This window comes from Anabrus simplex, chromosome 1, assembly GCF_040414725.1.
Source record: "Anabrus simplex isolate iqAnaSimp1 chromosome 1, ASM4041472v1, whole genome shotgun sequence".
Taxonomy (NCBI): Eukaryota; Metazoa; Arthropoda; class Insecta; order Orthoptera; family Tettigoniidae; genus Anabrus; species Anabrus simplex.
Window position 1 is genome coordinate 1,672,209,096 of NC_090265.1, and position 20,982 is coordinate 1,672,230,077.

Below are 20,982 nucleotides of genomic sequence, written 5' to 3' on the forward strand. Positions count from 1 at the left end.
AAAAGACAAGCTCCATAAGCTTGTTCTGAAGCATCAGAAAAACCATGAATTTGTATATCAACAGGGGGTCCCTTACATGTGACTAACCGCTCAATATAAAATTCTCTCACTGCCTGTGGCTCAAAGTGAAGTTCTTCCCATTCTCTGACTAGTTGAGATGGTAGTCTGTCATCCCAGTTCAGATTGACTAGCCAAAGTTTCTGCATAAAAACCTTGTAAGAAATTACCAAAGGGCTGACCAACCCAAGTGGATCAAATATTGATGCAATAACAGATAAGACCTTTCGTTTAGTTACATGAGAGTCAGCATGGTAGGGACTCTCTGAATACAGATTGCCACAAATGAGAAAATGATCAGTAACTGGATGCCATAATAGGCCTAAAGATTTCACGCTAGTGCCTTCATCAAGACTTAAAGGCAGCTGGGTTTCCCTGTCCTCTTCTGAAACTGCTTCTAGTAATGCTGGGTGATTTGAACACCATTTCCTGAGGTGAAATCCTCCACTCTCTAGTAAATTAATAATTTCAGACTGCAACTGAAGAGCATCCTGGATATCGTCACAGCCGCTTAATAAATCGTCAACATAAAAATCTCTGCGAACAACTTTTGCTGCTCTGGGGAACCTCGATTCTTCATCTTCAGCAAGTTGTTGCAGGCATCTGGTAGCTAGGAAGGGTGCTGATGCTATACCATATGTTACAGTTGTCAGTTCATAGTGAGAGGGTGGGTCCCTAGGTGATTCCCTCCAGATAATCCGCTGAAGTTTCCTATCATCTGCATGAACCATGACTTGCCGATACATTTTAGCAATATCTGCGGTGAAGGCAAAGGTATGCATTCTGAATCTTAGAATGATAGAGTAAAGATCCTGTTGTATTGTCGTTCCAACCATTAATATGTCATTCAATGAAATGTTGTTAGAAGTTTTAGAAGATGCATCAAATACAACCCTAGTTTTGGTAGTCGAGCTACTTAGCTTAAAAACTGGATGATGGGGTAGATAATAGCTTCCACCTTCACTCCCGCACAGAGTAGATGTATCCACCTTAACCATATGCCTCATCGCCTCATACTCGTGAAGAAAATTAGAGTACTCATGCTTAAGTGAGGGCTGCCTGCTGAAACGCCGTTCTAATTGAGTTAGTCTTGACATGGCATGATTGAAGGGTTTCCCAGAACCTCAGGTTTCTGCTTGAGAGGTAAGCGAACTATGAATCTACCTGTAGCATCCCTAGTAGTATTCTCTGTAAAGTGTTTTTCTGTGGCTCTCTCTTCTCTTGTCATGACTCGTGACGTAAGCTCTTCTATTTCCCAGAACCGTTGTAGTTGGATGTCTAACCTGTCCTCTGACTTCAAGAAACATGTAGTTAGAGTAGGATTTTTTCTTCCCTACGATGGTAGTGTTCAGCAATAATCCATCCTAGTTCAGTGTATTGAAGGATAGGATAATCTGGTGATCGAGTTCTGCGCCCAGATTTCAGTAATGAAAAGAAATGTTCTGCGCCTATTAACAATTCAATGTCACCTGGCTGGAAGAACTTGGGGTCAGCGAGCTTCAAATCAGTGGGCAAATTCCGACGCTCATGCTGAATGTAACTACTGGGCATGTTACCTGTGATACGTGGAAAGACAGAGCAAGTCATACTCACAGTGAAGTTACTTACAGTGGATTGCAATTCTAATTGAACACTGTACCTTGATTGAGAAATGGAATCATTTATGCCGCTGATTGGTATGGGATTCTTCATTTTCTTAAGGCCTAATCGCTGTGCTAGACTTTCAGTGCAAAGATTAACCTGGCTGCCACTGTCAAGAAGTGCCCGGCAGACCTGCATTTGCCCCCTAGAATCTAGTACCTTGACCATGGAAGTGGACAGCAGAACCCCTACAGGGTCTCTTGTATTGCAGTATGTGTGAGGGGAGTTGGATGCAGTTTGATGGGCTGTACCTCCCTCTCTACCTGATGGATTATGTAATGAGGTGTGATGCTTCCTACTACATAATTTACAGCCACGTGATTTGCACTGTTTGGCAGAATGCTGTGTCCGCAAACAGTTAAAACATAAGTCCATTTCTTTAACCCTTCTTTGTCTATCTTCCACACTCAGAGCTGCAAACCCTTCACATTTAAACATCGGGTGATTACCATGACAGCAGGGACACTTTATGAGACTGGTAGTGGTGTAAGTGTAACGTGGTTGAGTATCCCCTTGAGGTTTAGGCTTATTTCTGTCAGCTTGTTGTCTGTGCGATGGTGCAGTGTGCTGTGAGCTAGGGAAGTTCTCCAGAGCTTGCCGTTTGTGCTCAACAAATGACAGCAAGTCATCAAGTGATGGAACCCGAGTGTCTGCTTGTGATAATTCCCAGTCTCGTCTAGTACAAGCATCAAGTCCTTGAGCATACAGTTGAGTCAAAATAACTTCATGCAGTGGAATGTTAAGTTCTAGGGCATTGAGTGCATTCAAATGACTATTAAAAGTGTTAGAGTACCTTAACAGTTCTGTGGCTGTTTCACTGGAGACTGATTTTACAGTTAAGAGTGCCTTAACATGAGTAGCTGCTATTAGTTTCTTGTTCTCAAATCTGTCCTTCAACATTTTCCACGCTACCTCATAATTTGCCTCTGTGATGGGTAAATTTTGAATTAATTGGCTGGCTGGGCCCTTGAGAACAGATGCTAAGTAGTGAAATTTCTGGACACTTGGCATATTATTGTTGTTATGAATCATAACTTGAAAACTGTCTGCGAATGAGAGCCAGTTTTCGTATTTTCCATCGAAATGTGGAATGTTAATAGCCGGTAACTTTAAACTCGCGACATTGCTGACCTGAGTTCTTCCTGAATCTACCGTGTCGCGTGATGACTCTTCAAGTTTCGCTATTATTTTACTCATTTCGCCCTTTACCTTGTAGTATTTGGTTTCGAATTCGGCACGCGCCTGATCATGAGCTTGCTCGTTTTCAACGTCTCCTAATTCTAATTCTGACTGCACGTCATCAAACTTCGACATTAACCCGTAGAGAGCCAGACAACGATATATCGTTGTTTCGTATATCCGCGTAAAGTACCAACCACGATATATCGTTGTTTGGATAGCGCGTTTGTACAACTTGGGCCGTCAGATTGAAACATTTTATGTGTCCAGTCCATAGAGAATTGTCATTAGATTTTAACTACGTCGCTAGATAGTGCGTAAATTCATTCGTTATCATGCATTGAATTTCTAAAGTCCGTGTTCATCTACGACGTATGATCTCCATGCCGCGTGAGTAAAATGGCGACTAGTGGGAGAAGTTATGTTGTTAACGATGACGAACTGGCTGTATATCTTAATAATTTTTAGTAAAGAAGGGAATGATGAAGACTCAGATAAGGAATTCACTCCTCCAACAAGTGAGGAAGGGGAAAGTGAAAGTGTTAGTGTTATTTGGAGTGATAACGGCCAGTTTTCTGTAAACACTCAACCACGTGCTCATTGTCCGACATGTTGAAAGTGGTAATGACCGTCTGAGCGACAGTACTGATGATGACGGCTGTAACAATACCCAACAGCAAACATTTCATGCTCTCCGTGAAATTCAATTAGGTCAAGATGCAAAATACCAGCCCTCACGTGATTATTATGATACTCCTGGCCCGAGACACGCCCCTTCGTCAGACGCAAACCTATAGCGTATTTTTATTTTATTTTTCACGGCTCAGTTATGGAACCTAATAACTACAGAGACAAAAAGATATGAGAAATCATGTCTTGTCACCACATGCCAGAGCACAGCAGTGGCGCCCTGTTATATTGATTGAAATGAAGGCTTTCATTGCAGTTTTGTTGGAAATGGGTATAGCTAGAAGGCCGAGCTTATTTTCTTATTGGGTAAAAAAGTCGCGTTATATTCCATGGTTTGGAAATATGTTCTCAAGAAACAGATTCCAATTGATCTTGAGATTCTTTCATCTTGTGAACAATGATAATCTATCACCATCTCGTCACCCTGACTACAACCTATGTGCCAGGTTCGATCCCATTGTTGGCCATGCCAATTGTATATTATGATACCACTGTACATAACTCTTAAAATACTCAAGGTAAAAATATGAAACTTTACATGTTTATTCATCTGAAATAGGACATTGCAAAGAAGTCATCAATATATATCGTTGAGTTAAATTTTCGGTTTTTTCTGTTTTGTTTCTGATTTTTAAATTTTGGTGTTTGAAAATTGTTTGGAAAATACTTTTTTGCAAAATACCCAAGGACATTTTGTGTTTTAATTTAGTTCAGCCGTAAGGGTGCATTCTTGTTAACATTCATTAAAAATTTCAAGTCATAGTTATAACATTTGTGAACTATTTAGTCCAGAGAGTGGGAACCTGCAAAATTCTCTAAATCTGTCTGGCACTCTTGGCATACTGTGAGCACCCGGGCCTGGCACTAAGAGGGTTAATGCACTCATGTCTTCGTATCGCAGTTTAATTTCATGCGAATTCGAATGTTGTTGAGCGATGAAATTCTCAACGAAGGTTTCCGAGCGGGTAAGTTGCGCTTTAAATCGCGACATCTGCTTAAGAAGCTTTTGCCTTGTTGAGGATTCCATGATGGAGGGGGTAAGACAATAACAAGGAGAAAAGGAGAGCCTTAAATGAATAGTACTGACCTGCCTTCTCAGTTTAGTTTACCTCTGGTGCTGGAACATCGAACCTGGGACTGCCAGATGATGTCATTGAAGTGAACTTCCAAGTATTTGCACGTTACTGTAGAAACTAGTCGTCCATACTACACGCCACGCTGCTTTCACGAGGTCCTCGTGGTGTAGATAATCCGGCCCGGTAATTGGACCATATTTTGTACGTAATTCACTCACTTGATTAAATAACAACATTTATTACACTTACGACACTTATAACACATTATTAATACATAATACTGAGTACTAATGGGCTGATGCCCTCGGTAATAGTCAGTCACATGTTCTCGTGTCCTCTCGCTCGAGGCACCCAAGCATAACAGTCTCTCATCCCCTTCCATCCACACCACTTCCGGCTGGGTGCTGAAGGGTGCTGCTATATGTCCTAGGAAGTGGTAGCGAGCAACTAGGTGGCCTAGCCATAGCTAGGCCGGAACACATGTATTGCATTAAAATATTATACAATTAAATGCATGATATAAAATGTGTTCAATATATGCACCGTTTCACTTGACAATTTGATATATTGTCAACACGATATTAGAATAAGATGAAATTCATCAGTTGTAGTACACACCACGAAACTCTTTTTTAAATGCCCTCCGTTATCATGGAGACATGCGTCAATCAGCATCAATGCATCCGGAATAATATATGGGAGAAAGTGTAAAAGTGCGAATTATTTTTCGAGTGAACACCAGTACATTTTGTTGGCTCCTGAAAATCCAAATATTTTATTACTTGTATTATAAAACACGTGATATTAATGAGGTAAATCATACCAGTAAATGACCGAGCTCGATAGCTGCAGTCGCTTAAGTGCGGCCAGTATCCGGTATTCGGGAGATAGTAGGTTCGAACCCCACTGTCGGCAGCCCTGAAAATGGTTTTCCGTGGTTTTCTATTTTCACACCAGGCTGTACCTTAGTTAAGGCCACGGCCGCTTCCTTCCTACACCTAGCCCTTTCCTATCCCATCGTCGCCATAAGACCTATCTGTGTCGGTGCGACGTAAAGCAACTAGCATACCAGTAAATGGAATTGGAAGTGTCCTCCCCCTCATTCCTCTACCCTTGATAGGGCATGGCGGAGTTCGCCGTTTTTACTTCCTAATTTGCTTTCTTCGAGTCTGGCGGATTGTAGGTATGTGGGTAACCTCATGAAGAGATTAGAACTCCAGCTGCTGCAGCTGGATGAAATATTTGATTGGGCGTCTTCCTCGCGGTCTTTCCCTCCACCACAAGCTTCTACAGAGTGTCTGTTTTTCTGTCAATTCTATAAAATGTCAAATGGGCACTTAAAAATGTTGTCAAGAATAACACTCATTTAGTAAGGTACCAAATTTAATTAATCAACATTAAAATAAGCTAGCACATATTTCATACTTTGAACGAGTCCATACGCAAATTGAATATATTGTTTTCTTTACAGTGTTTTAGTTCATCACTGTTTTCGTAGTTTGCCTCATAATAGATTACACACACTTTTTCTAGGATTTCCGTGGAAAATTTATTGAGTTCATAACTCAGAAGTAACTTACATATAAGTAAATAATGAGGGTTCTACATCGATTGAATAAGCGGAACAATATTTTAGCTCTGGAGTGCAACAAATTCGTAATGTCTGCAGTCCAGTGTTTTCCTCCATCATCATGTTCAACTTACTTTCCAGTTTGTTCACCAGTTTTAATTATTTCCTGTATTACGCAGTTCAAGCTACAGACACAACAGATTGTGAATCCTAGCAGCTCAAAGGACGAACTGGTTTCTTTATGAAATTCTACTGTTGCTATCCGAGTCTGCAGATTCAAGATGACTGGGCGGATGATGTGTTCTGACATTCCGCTGTAAGAAACAAGTGCCAGGTTGGTTTCTAAGGCGTTGCTGCTAATTTTTGTTGTTTATTCGTGGGTTGATGTTATTCGACGGAATCGTGGATCTTTTTGTGAGCTATTGTACTTGGTTATAATAGATTTGGTACCAACGATAGTAGCCATTTTAATCGATCTTGTTTTGTCAGTCATAGATTGCATATTACTAACGAGGGAAGTACCCCGGCTCGAACGGCTAAAACCGACAGAAAGTGGGCTTAAAGTATAGAGTTGTACCTATGTCAATAGCTGTCAAGGCCATTCACCTGTAAAAGTACGTGTTCGGTCGCCAGCGCCATCTGACAGTCAGCGCACAGGCAGCTCTGCATTCGAGCTGTAGACGCAATGCCTGTTAGTCAGTTACAGTGTGTCGTAGTGTAGTGCACACACAAACGTCCGACATGAGAATGTGGAAGCCAATTGTTGTATGTCCGGCGCTCCCTCTCTCTCCGCCAGCCAGCTGCACGCGCGCCTGTGTATCATTCTGCTAGCTTCGACGCGCAGCCCTCAGTGCGCGTGCCTGACCATCGAGTGTACTATAAATAGGAGCTCCCTGCCTGCTCACTTGCCCACTTGCCCCGGTGTCCAGCTCCAGAATACACCCTACGTCGAGCACGGAGGCTACTCCTCTTGAAAATGTGCTTCGACCAGGTGGACTGAATTTCTGGCAGTACGAGGTTTCACCTCTGGTCACCGCTCCCTTACCTGTTTCCGCTGCCTATGTTCCGTAATTCTTTTACAAGCCATTTTCATTCCCTAATTTATGCAAGCTCCCTTAGTTTCGCTAGGTGGAAATTCTTCAATCAATTGAACTTGCTTTTTAGGAATTCAGGCACTTCAACTAACAAGGACTCTCAAGACATTTATGTTAGTGTGCCAGATAGTTCTCGACTATCAACGTGTCAATTCACAAAGACTATCTTTTCAAGATAGGAGTGTATATAAAGACTGTAAACCTGTACATATTGTATAAAGACAGACTTTTCTCAAGATTCAATATTCCTTTTTGCTTCAAAATAAATTTCAGTTATTTGTGTAAATATCATAAAGTGAAGCAATAAAAGTTGTGTTTTGTAAACTTCATCCTTGGTTACAACACCAATCAACCCTGTGAATGTTGTGAAGTTGCTGCGCGAAAAGGTACGCCGACGCTACACACTGGATAATGAAGATGTAAGTGGAGTGGAGGATGGGCCATTTGCATGCATGTTATATGATATCATACCGCAGAAATAAAATGATCTGTAACAGAACTACATACCGACACATTGGAGAGTAATGATGACTGTGAGGTGGACGGCGTAGAAGAAACAGCACATGAGTATGAGGGTTCCAACCGTCCCGACATTCCAGCAACGGAAGGTACTACATGTGACAGTGATTTCGCCCCTTCACCCCCAAAACGTGTACGGACAAGTGTGATACGGAGTATTGATGACCGAACATTGGACAACATTTATGAGGATTATTATAATCGCGGTTACAATTCTTATCAGAAACTAATGAAGCGTTATAGCTGTATTAGGTCGAAATCAAACTGCAAGGTAATTTTAGATTATGTGACTTGCAAAAGACAAGACCCAGGTTTGTTCAAGGGATACAAAACATTAAAAGTGAGGGTTTTAAAAGAGTCTGTAAAAGCACAGTTTTACAGAGCTAGGGATAATGGATCAGTGGTCCACTACTGACACATTCAAGCGTGGGCTCTGGAGGCCGCTAGAGCAGTTTCTCTGGACAATTTTAAAGCTTCGTTGCATTTTGTCAGGGCCTTCAGAGACGAATATAATATTTCATCCAGACATATCACTATGTTCATGGCTCGCAAAGAGATTGAAGAAGAGCATGTTATTATACAAACAGCAGAAACATTTGTGGCATACGTGGACATGTTTATTCAAGACGGGAATATAATGAAGGAATGCGTGTGGAAGAGTGATCAGAGCCAATTTTTTTATGAACTAACGTCTTCTGCAACACTTTCAAACAGAGGGAAAAAACAGTTGGTCTGGAACAGTCTGTGCATAGTTCTACGCATAGTTACGCAATTGATATGGCTGTGTCCATGAATGGCAAATTAGCGAACAAGCTTTACATTTGTCTGCAGGAAAAGGATGGAACGATTGGTCCGCAGGTTGCAAAGAAAATGATAGCAATGTGTCCACGGAACAGCCATGTTGAAGCGAGTAAAAGTGGAAAAATGACTAAAGCACATATGAAGAGCTTCTTTAGTTCGATCCTCGCTGAACATGTTGGTGAGAGAGGTCTATTACTTTGCGATTCCTGGCCAGGACACAAAGACTACAGCGTCATTGAAGAATATTTTCCAAGTAAATATATTGCATTAAAGATATTGCCACCAAAGACAACCAAATACTGTCACCTCTGGATGAACATTTTTTAGGCAATACAAGCTCTATGTGTGACGTCTTGTTGATTTTTTACGTTTGCAAATAGATATCACGCAGGCCACGTTACATGATCGATACTTCATCATCCGTCTTCACTCCGTCATCTACAACCAACTATCTGCAACGAGATACAGACCTATGTTAACATACCCATGGCAAAGGGCAGGTTATTTTGTGGATGTTCCTGTTGCTTCGTTTGATAATGTGATCACCGTGGCATTGCAGTTTGGACTATTGCAATGCGGGAACATTGTAAATAATGTAGTATGTCTACATGTTGCCCTCGTTAAGCGTGCATACTATTCCATTCCGCTGTGTCATTGAAACTCCACATTTACACTTCGACGTCGAATAAAGGACAACACAATATCTTCTATTGTGGGAAAGATGACTACGTCAACACGGTACTGCATGTGTTAAGAGTTCTTGTTGCAAACACGTGTTCAACCTTTTGCCAGCTGATACTACACCACATCTATTTCTTGTTAATATAATGGTCCGAAGTGCCCGTTGCGCGGTAGTTTCTCCTGTGAATTGTGTTTCTGCAATCTTTGTACGCCCTAATTTCCAAACATTGATTGTACACTAATGCGGGGTTTTAGAGATAAATGCCCTTGATGGGTAGTAGAACAGACATATCTTCGTATGTTAGGCGCACTTCCAGTCCGTTTTAGGCGTTCGAGCTGGGGTACTTCCCTCGTAAGCAAACCATTCATTGAAAATAGCGCACGCATTATACTACGTTTAACTCAAGTAACTACCAATAGATGGCAGCGATAATATGATACTTAGACAACACTCTCTTTGCAAGAATGCAGCCTGACCTCTCTGTTAATTAGTAATACTTTCGCCGAAATCGCTAGGCGCTAGATTTTAGTTACGCTGTTCTGGTCACTATGGTACTCTTTCATGAATTGTCACATCATTAAACTTTCCTTGTATCCACCGTCCTCATTCAAAATGGAGACCGATTTAGAGACAATAAATAAATGCCTTCACTGTGATAAAACCGTTTCTCAGAAAGGCATGCTTGTCCATATGGGGAAGAAGCATAAAGGCAGATTAAGCCAGAAAGAGAATAAATAGTATGCCCCGACGGAACGACCTACTGCGTCCACGGTCTCTACGGGAATTTTGTCTTCGTTACGGAGGAATTTTAGAGCAAAATATAAATATTCGGACTCTGAGACAGAAAGTGAAGATGTACAGGATGAGACTGCGAACAGTGTATTTCACGACTTCTAAATTTCCACAACTACAATGAAGTGTATTCTGCAATACTAACATCTTTGTGTACTTTTTAACTTCAGTGGAATTAAAATGAAATAAGTGATGATATTTACAATTTATTACACTTTATTTAAACTTCTTACTCACTTAAATTAGCGTTGAAAAACAACATTTGTGAAAGACTCATCGCATTCCTTAATTTCTGCAGGTATACTAGCAACATAAAAACTGGCTCACTGTTGAGCCTTTGGTACACTATGTCCTAGCAAGGTTTGGTCTCGTGGTTAATCTTCCTAAAGGTTTCCAATATTGATAGTGTTCCGCTGATAAGGCAATATTTATCGAGGACGAAGTAATAAGATTTGCTTTATAGTCCTCGGCACGTAAGGTTAGTCACATAAAAGCAAATATAGCCGCCCTCTTTTTTTTTATGACTCATCACTGCTGCCAACTTTACTAGTTACGTATTAAAATCACCAATGCTGAAGACGTAACATTACTGTGTGCGTGCTTGCTTCCTTGCGTGCATGCGTGCGTGAGTGTACTACCGTGGGCTGTAAGACCGACATCGAGTCAATGTGAGAAACGTCTGTCGTGAGTAGAATTGGAGCATTGTTAATTACCGTTGTTGTGAGGCGTATTATGGTGCTGGTTAACAATGTTGAACTGTTGCTGTTGTGTGAGCGCTGTTTAGTTGTCAATGTTTAGTAGTTCACCGTGTCTGAACGTGAGAGTGGTGGACTTTCTCTGGAGTCGAACCAAGGAAGAGTCATCGTGTGTTGTGGGGGTTAGCAGCCCTGTGTTCAAAGCTTTGCATGCAACTGTGAAGGGACTGAGCGTGCGAGTGGAAGTGAATGGTGGAGTCTAACAATATCGCTCGTTCAGGTAAAGACTTTACTCATAGGAGATAAGAATAAATTGTGTGTGTACTAATTGGGTCATTGTAGAATTAAAATAAAAGAGACAATGTTTTACTCATAACAATAAGATCTTAGATATGATATAAACTTTTGGGTTTTAGCCGTGTTAGAAAACAAGGTACCGAGCTCGATAGCTGCAGTCGCTTAAATGCGGCCAGTATCCAGTATTCGGGAGATAGTAGGTTCGAACCCCACTGTCGGCACCCCTGAAAATGGTTTTCCGTGGTTTCCCATTTTCACACCAGGCAAATGCTGGGGCTGTACCTTAATTAAGGCCACGGCCGATTCCTTCTCACTCCTAGCCCTTTCCTGTCCCATCGTCGCCGTAAGACCTATCTGTGTCGATGCGACGTAAAACAACTAGCAAAAAAAAAAGGTGAAATTCTTTTGCTTCGCATCTTCAGAAGAAAATATCGTCTGTTCACAAGCAAGACTTCCCATAAAAAAAAAGTGCAACGAAGACCGACAGGAATAGAGCTGAACATGGAAAGGAAAGTGGTAGCAGAAAAATGAGAAACATGGGTGTGAGTCAGGCGGGGGTGGAGGTAAGAAGGACGTAGGCGGGTGGCGAGGGAGGAAAGGACGTCCTCGTGAACGACGATATTTTCTTCTGAAGAGGCGGAGCAAAGTTCTCTGTGAAACGTAAAGAATTTCACCTTGTTTTCTTGACATGGAATAAGCCCAGAAGCGTACTATCCTGTCTACAATCATGGGCCTTGGAAGAATCACTCTAAATAAATAAGTTCTTAGCACCTTGTGCCTCGTTGCTCGGAGAGTTGTATAGAATTAAGATGATGTGACTATAAGAGGAGGAGCTGTGATGTGATGGAACGATTGATGAGTGCGCTTAATGCTGGAAAGGGGAAGAGCTAGAAAGAGAGGCGTGCTAGGAGCCAAAGGGAAATCGGGAACTAACCGCTCTTCCGGACGGCTCTCTTCAGGCAACTCCTCGTGAAGAGCGGAGTGCCAGAGCACGGGATATCATGTTACGGGTTCCAATCATGATGTCATCAGAGATATGACTAAGCAAGACTCCGTAACATTTGTTGGTACCTCAACCCATACACATCTGGCATTCACCATTACGTGATAATAGTATTGCAGGTTCCAGATACAAAGTTCTGTTCAATAGTGACTTACCTAAGAATGGCTCCCTAAAATTAACAGAAAAACGGAGTGAGTTGCCCGGGTGGTTAGGGTCGCCCAGCTGTGAGCTTGTTTCAATCAATCAATCAATCAATCAATCAATCAATCAATCAATCAATCAATACTGATCTGCATTTAGGGCAGTCGCCCAGGTGGCAGATTCCCTATCTGTTGTTCTCCTAGCCTTTTCCTAAATGATTTCAAAGAAAATGGAAATTTATTGAACGTCTCCCTTGGTAAGTTATTCCAATCTCTAACTCCCCTTCCTATAAATGAATATTTGCCCCAGTTTTTCCTCTTGAATTCCAACTTTATCTTCATATTGTGATCTTTCCTACTTTTATAAACGCCACTCAAACTTATTCGTCTACTAATATCATTCCACGCCATCTCTCCGCTGACACCTCGGAACATACCACTTAGTCGAGCAGCTCTTCTTCTTTCTCTCAGTTCTTCCCAACACAAACTTTGCAACATTTTTGTAACGCTACTCTTTTGTCGGAAATCACCCAGAACAAATCGAGCTGCTTTTCTTTGGATTTTTTCCAATTCTTGAATCAGGTAATCCTGGTGAGGGTCCCATGCACTGGAACCATACTCTAGTTGGGGTCTTACCAGAGACTTATATGCCCTCTCCTTTACATCCTTACTACAACCCCCTTGCATTCGGAGGATGGCGGTTATCCCATTTCAGCAGCGCTGAAGATGGTTTTCCGCGGTTTCCCATTTTCACACAAGGCAAATAGTGTGACTGTGCCTTAACTAAGGCCACCGCCGTTATCTTCAAAATGTTAGCTCTATCCCATCCTTCCATTGCCGAAAATATTAGATGTGTTAGTGCGACGTTAAACCACTAGTAAAAATATATATTCAACAGTAATGATTAATTAATATTAAATTAATATTCTTACACAATGCTATTTATTTTCAAGCATACCAATTTCATCTTGTTTAAAGGCTTATTCAGTGCATATTTATTTTTATGAGAACCATAAAGTTCAATGTTAAGTTAGTTATTAGCATTTTTACATTCAAGTTAAAAATCATTGTATCACCGAGCTCGATAGCTGCAGTCGCTTAAGTGCGGCCAGTATCCAGTATTCGGGAGATAGTGGGTTCGAACCCCACTGTCGGCAGCCCTGAAGATGGTTTTCTGTGGTTTTCCATTTTCACACCAGGCAAATATTGGGGTTGTAACTTAATTAATGCCACGACCGCTTCCCTCCCACTCCTATCCCTTTCCTGTCCCATCGTCACCATGAGACTTGTAAAAGAAAATTATTAAATCAAATTAAAATTGGAATTCAATTTATATTTCCACCTGTGAAACACATCTGTAATTCAGTATCAACAATGATTTACCACTAGAAATGAAACCGATCGCTTTAATTCACAATCTCCAGCAAACCTAGAAAAATAATCTTTTGATAATACCACACCAAGTACTTCTGTGTCATTATCAATATATACAATTTATAGCAAGTATATACTGTATAATGTTTGAATTTAAAAATAAAGGACATAAGACAGGTTATAGTCATTCAATTTCTGTATTTGACTTCATGTTCGATTTATATTTAATTTTGGTAGAGATGATCGTTCGAGATCAGATATCGAGAAAGAAGGATTACCTACAATCTGCCCAAACGTCAATCTAAATTAGTAAAAATTGAGGGCCATGAAAAGGAAACAGCAATCCAGATAGGAGTAGACGAGGCTGCAGTTCCAAAGTTTTCATAGAACAGGTGGCAAAAGGAACCAAAGAGGAATTTGTAAAGGGAATTACAATCCAAGGAAAGGAAATCACAACTCTGAGATTTTCCGATGATATTATTCTTTTATCTGAGTCTTCAGGACATCTGGATAAATGCTGAATGGTATGAATGCAGTTTTGGGGAAGGAGTACAAGAAGAAAATAAATAAAGCTAAAACAAAGGTAATGGAGTGCAGTCGAACGAAGTCAAGTGTTGCAGGAAATATTAGATTAGGAAATGAAGTTTTAAAGAAAATAGATGAATATTGTTGCTGGGGTAGCAGATTAACTAACGATGGCAGGAATAAGGAAGACTTAAAATGCAGACCGGCACAAGCAAGCAAGGCCTTTCTTTAGAAAAGAAATTTGCTCACTTCGAACATTGATATAGGAATTAGAAAGAACGATTTTGAAGACTGTCGTCTGAAATGTGGTATTATATGGAAGTGAAACATGGGTAATGACTCTCAGAAATAAAGAGAATAGAAGCTTTTGAAATGTGCTATTACAGAACAATGCTGAAGATGATTTGGATAGAACGAATCACGAATTAACTGATAATGAATCGAATTGGTAGGAGAGAACGATTTCGCGAAATGTGAGAAAGAGTAAGAAGAGTGAGGACAAACCTTATGACACCCAGAACTTGTTCAGTTAGGTTTTCTTTGTTTGTTTTTCACGTCGCAACGACACAGATAAGACAGTGACTATGGGATAGGAAAGGGCTAGAGGTGGGAAGGAAGTGGACGTGGCATTAATTAAGGTACAGCCCTAGCATTTCTCTGGTGTGAAAATGGGAAACCGCGAAAATGTATCTTCAGGGTTTGCCGTCAATGGGGTTCAAACCTACTACCTCCCGAATGCAAGCTCAGTTGTTGAGGGAAGTATAGGTGGTAAGAACGGTAGGGGTAGACGAAGGCATGAATATCACGAACAGATTAGAGTAGGTGTAGGATGCAGTTGTTACAAAGAAATGAAAAAGTTAGCACAGGATAGGGTGGCACTCAGAGCTGCATTCAGTCTATGGACTGTTTGACACAAACAACAACTAGTATTGATCAAACGAACTATGGATTTTGAACTGAAGGAACCTTCAAAAAATAAAATTGCATGCTTAAAACTAAATATTGTGAAAATAATAGAATCGACTGACTGTATGAATGTCAACTTTTATTTAAGATACCTACAATGTCCCAGTTACTAAACCATACTCAGCTGATGTACACTGTTATGTGTTACAGGTTCCAGTTGTGATGTCCTGTTCAACAGCGACCTGGCCAAGAACGGTTCTTTGACTTCTCCTGGGTACCCCAACCCGTACCCGGCACGTATTCACTGCCGCTACGACTTCCACGGCCGAGGACGAGAAAGGATACAAATTACGTTTAACGATTTCAGTCTCTACAACCCCATAGACAATCCAACATAGTGAGTAAATATTCAAGAATTTCTGTAAAAGTAATATAGCATTAAGTCACTCGAGTTTCTACCTTCTCAGGACATGAAAGCCGTGGAATGATAATGCGGATGACGTTTTTATATAGAGAGTAATAAATAGGTTACACAATCGCGAACAACTGCAAAAAAAACCTAGACATGTTCTGAAATTGACAGCAGGCTGGTATTATCATAAACGTGGTTGAAACTCAGGTTGTGAGTTTCACTAATAGGAAAAGTTCTCTCAATTTTAATTAGATCTTCATTGGGGTAATCAGATAAACGAGAATGTAAGTAAAGGGTACAGTTCTCTGCACATGCTAATGAGGGCATTTAGGGGTTGTAGTAAGAATTTAAAGGAGAGGGCATATAAGTCTCTGGTAAGACCCCAACTAGAATGTGGTTCCAGTGTATGGGACCCCTCACCGAGATTTCTTGATTCAAGAAGTGGAAAAATCCAAAGAAAAGCAGCTCGATTTGTTCTAGGTGAGTTCCGACAAAAGAGTAGTGTTGTAAAGTATGGGCTGGGAAGACTTGGGAGAAAGGAGATGAACTGCTCGACTAAGTGGTATGTTCCAAGCTGTGAGAGCAGAGATGGCGCGGAATGACATTAGTAGACGAGTAAGTTTGAGCAGTAGTTTTAAAAGAAGGGAAGATCACAGTATGAAGATTAAGTTGTGATTCAAGAAGACAGATTGGGGCATTTATTCGTTTACAGTGAGAGGTGTTAGGAATGAGAATAATTTACAAGGGAGATGTTCAATATATTTCCAAAGTGCTTTGCAATTATTTACGAAAACGCTAGGTAGACAGCAAATAGAGAATCTGTCACCTGGGCAACAGTCCTAAATGCGGATCAGTGGAGATTGATTGATTGATTGATTGATTGATTGATTGATTGATTGATTGATTGATTGATTGATTGATTGATTGATTGATTGATTGATTGATTGATTGATTGATTGATTGATTGATTGATTGATTGATTGATTGATTGATTGATTGATTGATTGATTGATTGATTGATTGATTGATTGATTGACATTTCTGTGTCTTGGTTCCTAGTGTGACGGATGCTTTCTTTTAGTCGGGTAGAGTCCGGCTCCATGGCTAAATAGGCTAGTTAGCATGCCTGCCTTTGGTTCAAGGGGTCATGATTCGATTCCCTGCCAGAGCGAGGATTCAAAATTTCATCAGTTAATTCCTCTCTCAGTAGCTGAGTGTTTGTGCCATTTTCAGCACTACAATTGATCCTAGGTAGGACCCCATCCTCAGGACGCGCAGGTGGCCTCTACGACGTCAACTCGAAAGACCTGCACCAGGCCTCTCCGGATGCCGCACGCCATTATTAGTCGGGTAGAAATCAGACACCTCGTTTCTCCTACGTATCAGAAACCACAACTACGTTCAATATGGTAGACTCCAAGTAACATCCCATGTGGTAACAGTAATCCCATGTGGTTTGCAAATGGTTTTGATGTCGTATTAGCTTAGTATCTTCCTAATAATGTCTGTCGTGTTTCTGATGTATGGAAGTATGGCTGTCTTCGGAAGGGCCAGTTTCTCCTCACCTGCGTTCTTTTCCACCATGGCCTTCTACGTTCCTAAAAAGTCGCTCGATGTTATGTAACGAGCATCCATTTCATCTGAGGGTTCCGGTGAGGTGAATTTTTCACTTCTTCACTGGGTTCTGCGTCCGGCTCCATGGCTAAATGGTTAGCGCACTATCCTATTAATTGGTGATTTTAGAACAGTTTGCTTTTGTAATTGGTGGTGGTGAGGAAAGGCGTGCATGTACTTATTTGTTTGTGTGGGTTTCCTCTAGACTGCATGGCCCAGAGCAGGAGCGTAGCCAAAGGGGTTATTGGGGGTTAGAATCCCCCATGGAAATTTTACAAAAAGAAAATGAGCAGAAACTGGCAATAAAATAAATGAACATTCAGAGACATAATTTTAGAACCAGCAGATCTATTGTACCTATTTTCTAAGAAGCCTCGAAAGTTAGACTTTTGATTATATAATGAATACACCATTTCCTGTAAAACTGTTGACTTTGATCATATTATCCTTGTTTTGTATTTTAATGTAAGATTATTATTCTTATTCTTTTCCTACCGCTTGTCCCACACGTGTGGGGTCACGGGTGCGAACTGCGTCACACACATGTGGATTTGGCCCTGTTTTACGGCCGGATGGCCTTCCTGCCGCCAACACTATATGGAGGGATGTAATCACTATTGCGTGTTTCTGTGGTGGTTGGTACTGTAGTGTGTTGTGTGAATATGAAGAGGAGAGTGTTAGGATGGACACAAAAACCCAATTCCCGAGTCAGAAGTATTAATCAGAATTATTAACGTAAGATTAGTGAACTGCAATCTAAATATCAACATAATTCACTTGTATCAGTGTCCTGAAGTTGAAAACTCGTGCATGCGCGCACAACACACGCACAAGCTCCTTCACTGTGTTCTATCATCACTTTGTACCTACAAACCCGCTCCCCCCCCCCCTCCCCTATCATCCGATCCCTGCTAACTTACTGGTTCAGAGTTCCATTGGGGTTTACCTTTGACTAGGAACATCCAGAAACGGTAGCTTCCCCTCATTGTCGATTTCCATGTTGAAAATAACCTCGTGAATGGAGTTAATATGGTCCAGAAGCGAACTATATCGTTTCAGTAAATTCATCCGGTAATAAAATCACGCTACCTCCTTGAGAAGTGAAATTAGTTTTAACTATCCTAACACCCTGTTTCAGTATTATCGAAGATCTCTCCGAAGTTAAATTGTCCTCCTCCCTGAACTGTGTCCTACCCGAGCAACTGGTAAGACGAGCCTGATATAAATATTCATAAAATTTTGTTACATTATATATCGCACAGCGTTGCGTAATTAAATTTTACATCAAGCTTCCCTGGTTTAATGCTGCTAAAGGCTCTCAGATTAGTCCCTTCTTGTCGCTTTCAATCCTATTAGCTCCACTGCATCCATAATGGATCGCTGTGTGGAAGTCACTTATTCCCGGGGAAGTTTCAGCTCAAAGCTCCGCGCAGAGAATTAGTAGCATTATTGTGAATATAGAGACCTTTACTCCTGTCCCGAATGTCAACATCCAACGCCATGAGGAAACAGTTCATATTCCGTTATCTGATGTTATGCCATTATCTAATGTTATTTCAAGTTAAGTGTCTTAGTAACTGGTTAGACCGATCTCGATAGCTGCAGTCGCTTAAGTGCGGCCAATGTCCGGTATTCGGGAGATAGTGGGTTCGAATCCCACTGTCGGCAGCCCTGAAGATGGTTTTCCGTGGTTTCCCATTTTCACACCAGACCTTAATTAAGGCCACGGCCACTTCCTTCCCACTCCTAGCCCCTTCCTGTCCCATGGTCGCCGAAAGACCTACCTGTGTCAGTGCGACGTAAGCAACTTGCAAAAAAAAAAAAAAAAAAAAAAAAAAAAAACACTGGTTCGTATTACAGTACGTCATTCGTAAGGAAGTATAGTACATGACACATATAGCGGGACCTAGCGAGAGTTAGCCCCGCGGTTAGGGGCGCGTGCTGTGTGCTTGCATTGGCGTGATAGTGGGTTCGAGCCCCACTTTCGGCAGTCCTAAAGATGGTTTTCCGTTGTTTCCCATTTTTGGACCAGGTTGTACCTTAATTAAGGCCACGGCTGCTTCCTTCCCACTCCTAGGCCTTTCATATCCCATCGCCGCGATAAGACATAATTTTGTCCGTTCAACGTAAAGCAACTTGTGAGTGTGAAAGATATAGTGGGAGAGTAAAACAGTTGATGTGAGGGACATTACTTTCAGACACTTGTTCACGTCTGTTCTTTTTTTCTCCTTTCTTAATCTGTTTACCCTCCAGGGTTGGTTTTTCCCTCGGACTCAGTGAAGGATCCCACCTCTACCGCCTCAAGGGCAGTGTACTGGAGCGTGAGACATTGGGTCGAAGGATACAGCTGGGGAGGACCTCGCTCAGGCGGCCTCACCTGCTATGTTGAACAGGGGTCTTGTGCGGGGATGGGAAGATTGGAAGGGATAGACAAGGAAAAGGGCCCGGCATTTACCTGGTGGAGAATTGGGAAACCACGAAAAACCACTTTGAGGATGGCTGAGGTGGGAATGGAACCCCCCTCTACTCAGTTGATCTCCAAAAGCTGAGTGGACCCCGTTCCACCCCTCGTACCACTTTCCAAATCCCGTGGCAGAGCTGGAAATCGAACCCGGACCTCCCAGGGTGGCAGCTAATCATGCTAAGCACTACAGCACGTCTGTAATATACACTGACTGACAGAGCAAATGCAACACCAAGAAGGAGTGGTCAGAACTTTATGTCAATTGCAGGGTAGACTGACGTCACTGAGGTATGCTCATGATGTGAAATGCGCCGCTGTGCTGCGCACGTAGCGAACGATAAATGGGACACGGCGTTGGCGAATGGCCCACTTCGTACCGTGATTTCTCAGCCGACAGTCATTGTAGAACGTGTTGTCGTGTGCCACAGGACACGTGTATAGCTAAGAATGCCAGGCCGCCGTCAACGGAGGCATTTCAAGCAGACAGACGACTTTACGAGGGGTATGGTGATCGGGCTGAGAAGGGCAGGTTGGTCGCTTCGTCAAATCGCAGCCGATACCCATAGGGATGTGTCCACGGTGCAGCGCCTGTGGCGAAGATGGTTGGCGCAGGGACATGTGGCACGTGCGAGGGGTCCAGGCGCAGCCCGAGTGACGTCAGCACGCGAGGATCGGTGCATCCGCCGCCAAGCGGTGGCAGCCCCGCACGCCACGTCAACCGCCATTCTTCAGCATGTGCAAGACACCCTGGCTGTTCCAATATCGACCAGAACAATTTCCCGTCGATTGGTTGAAGGAGGCCTGCGCTCCCGGCGTCCGCTCAGAAGACTACCATTGACTCCACAGCATACACGTGCACGCCTGGCATGGTGCCGGGCTAGAGCGACTTGGATGACGGAATGGCGGAACGTCGTGTTCTCCGATGAGTCACGCTTCTGTTCTGTCAGTGATAGTCACCGCAGACGAGTGTGGCGTCGGCGTGGAGAAAGGTCAAATCCGGCAGTAACTGTGGAGCGCCCTACCGCTAGACAACGCGGCATCATGGTTTGGGGCGCTATTGCGTATGATTCCACGTCACCTCTAGTGCGTATTCAAGGCACGTTAAATGCCCACCGCTACGTGCAGCATATGCTGCGGCCGGTGGCACTCCCGTACCTTCACCTTCAGGGGCTGCCCAATGCTCTGTTTCAGCAGGATAATGCCCGCCCACACACTGCTCGCATCTCCCAACAGGCTCTACGAGGTGTACAGATGCTTCCGTGGCCAGCGTACTCTCCGGATCTCTCACCAATCGAACACGTGTGGGATCTCATTGGACGCCGTTTGCAAACTCTGCCCCAGCCTCGTACGGACGACCAACTGTGGCAAATGGTTGACAGAGAATGGAGAACCATCCCTCAGGACACCATCCGCACTCTTATTGACTCTGTACCTCGACGTGTTTCTGCGTG

At 42.4% G+C, this 20,982-nt stretch overlaps 1 protein-coding gene across 2 annotated transcripts in view; it reads left to right on the forward strand.

Moving 5' to 3' along the window:
• Positions 1 to 20,982, forward strand: part of LOC136881738 (suppressor of lurcher protein 1) — a 340,894-nt gene that overhangs the window by 173,883 nt on the left and 146,029 nt on the right. For both annotated transcript variants that reach the window (XM_068229457.1, XM_067154173.2), the window contains exon 2: positions 15,252 to 15,438. In XM_068229457.1, the coding sequence (XP_068085558.1) occupies positions 15,252 to 15,438 (187 nt within the window). The remainder of the gene's footprint in view (positions 1 to 15,251; positions 15,439 to 20,982) is intronic.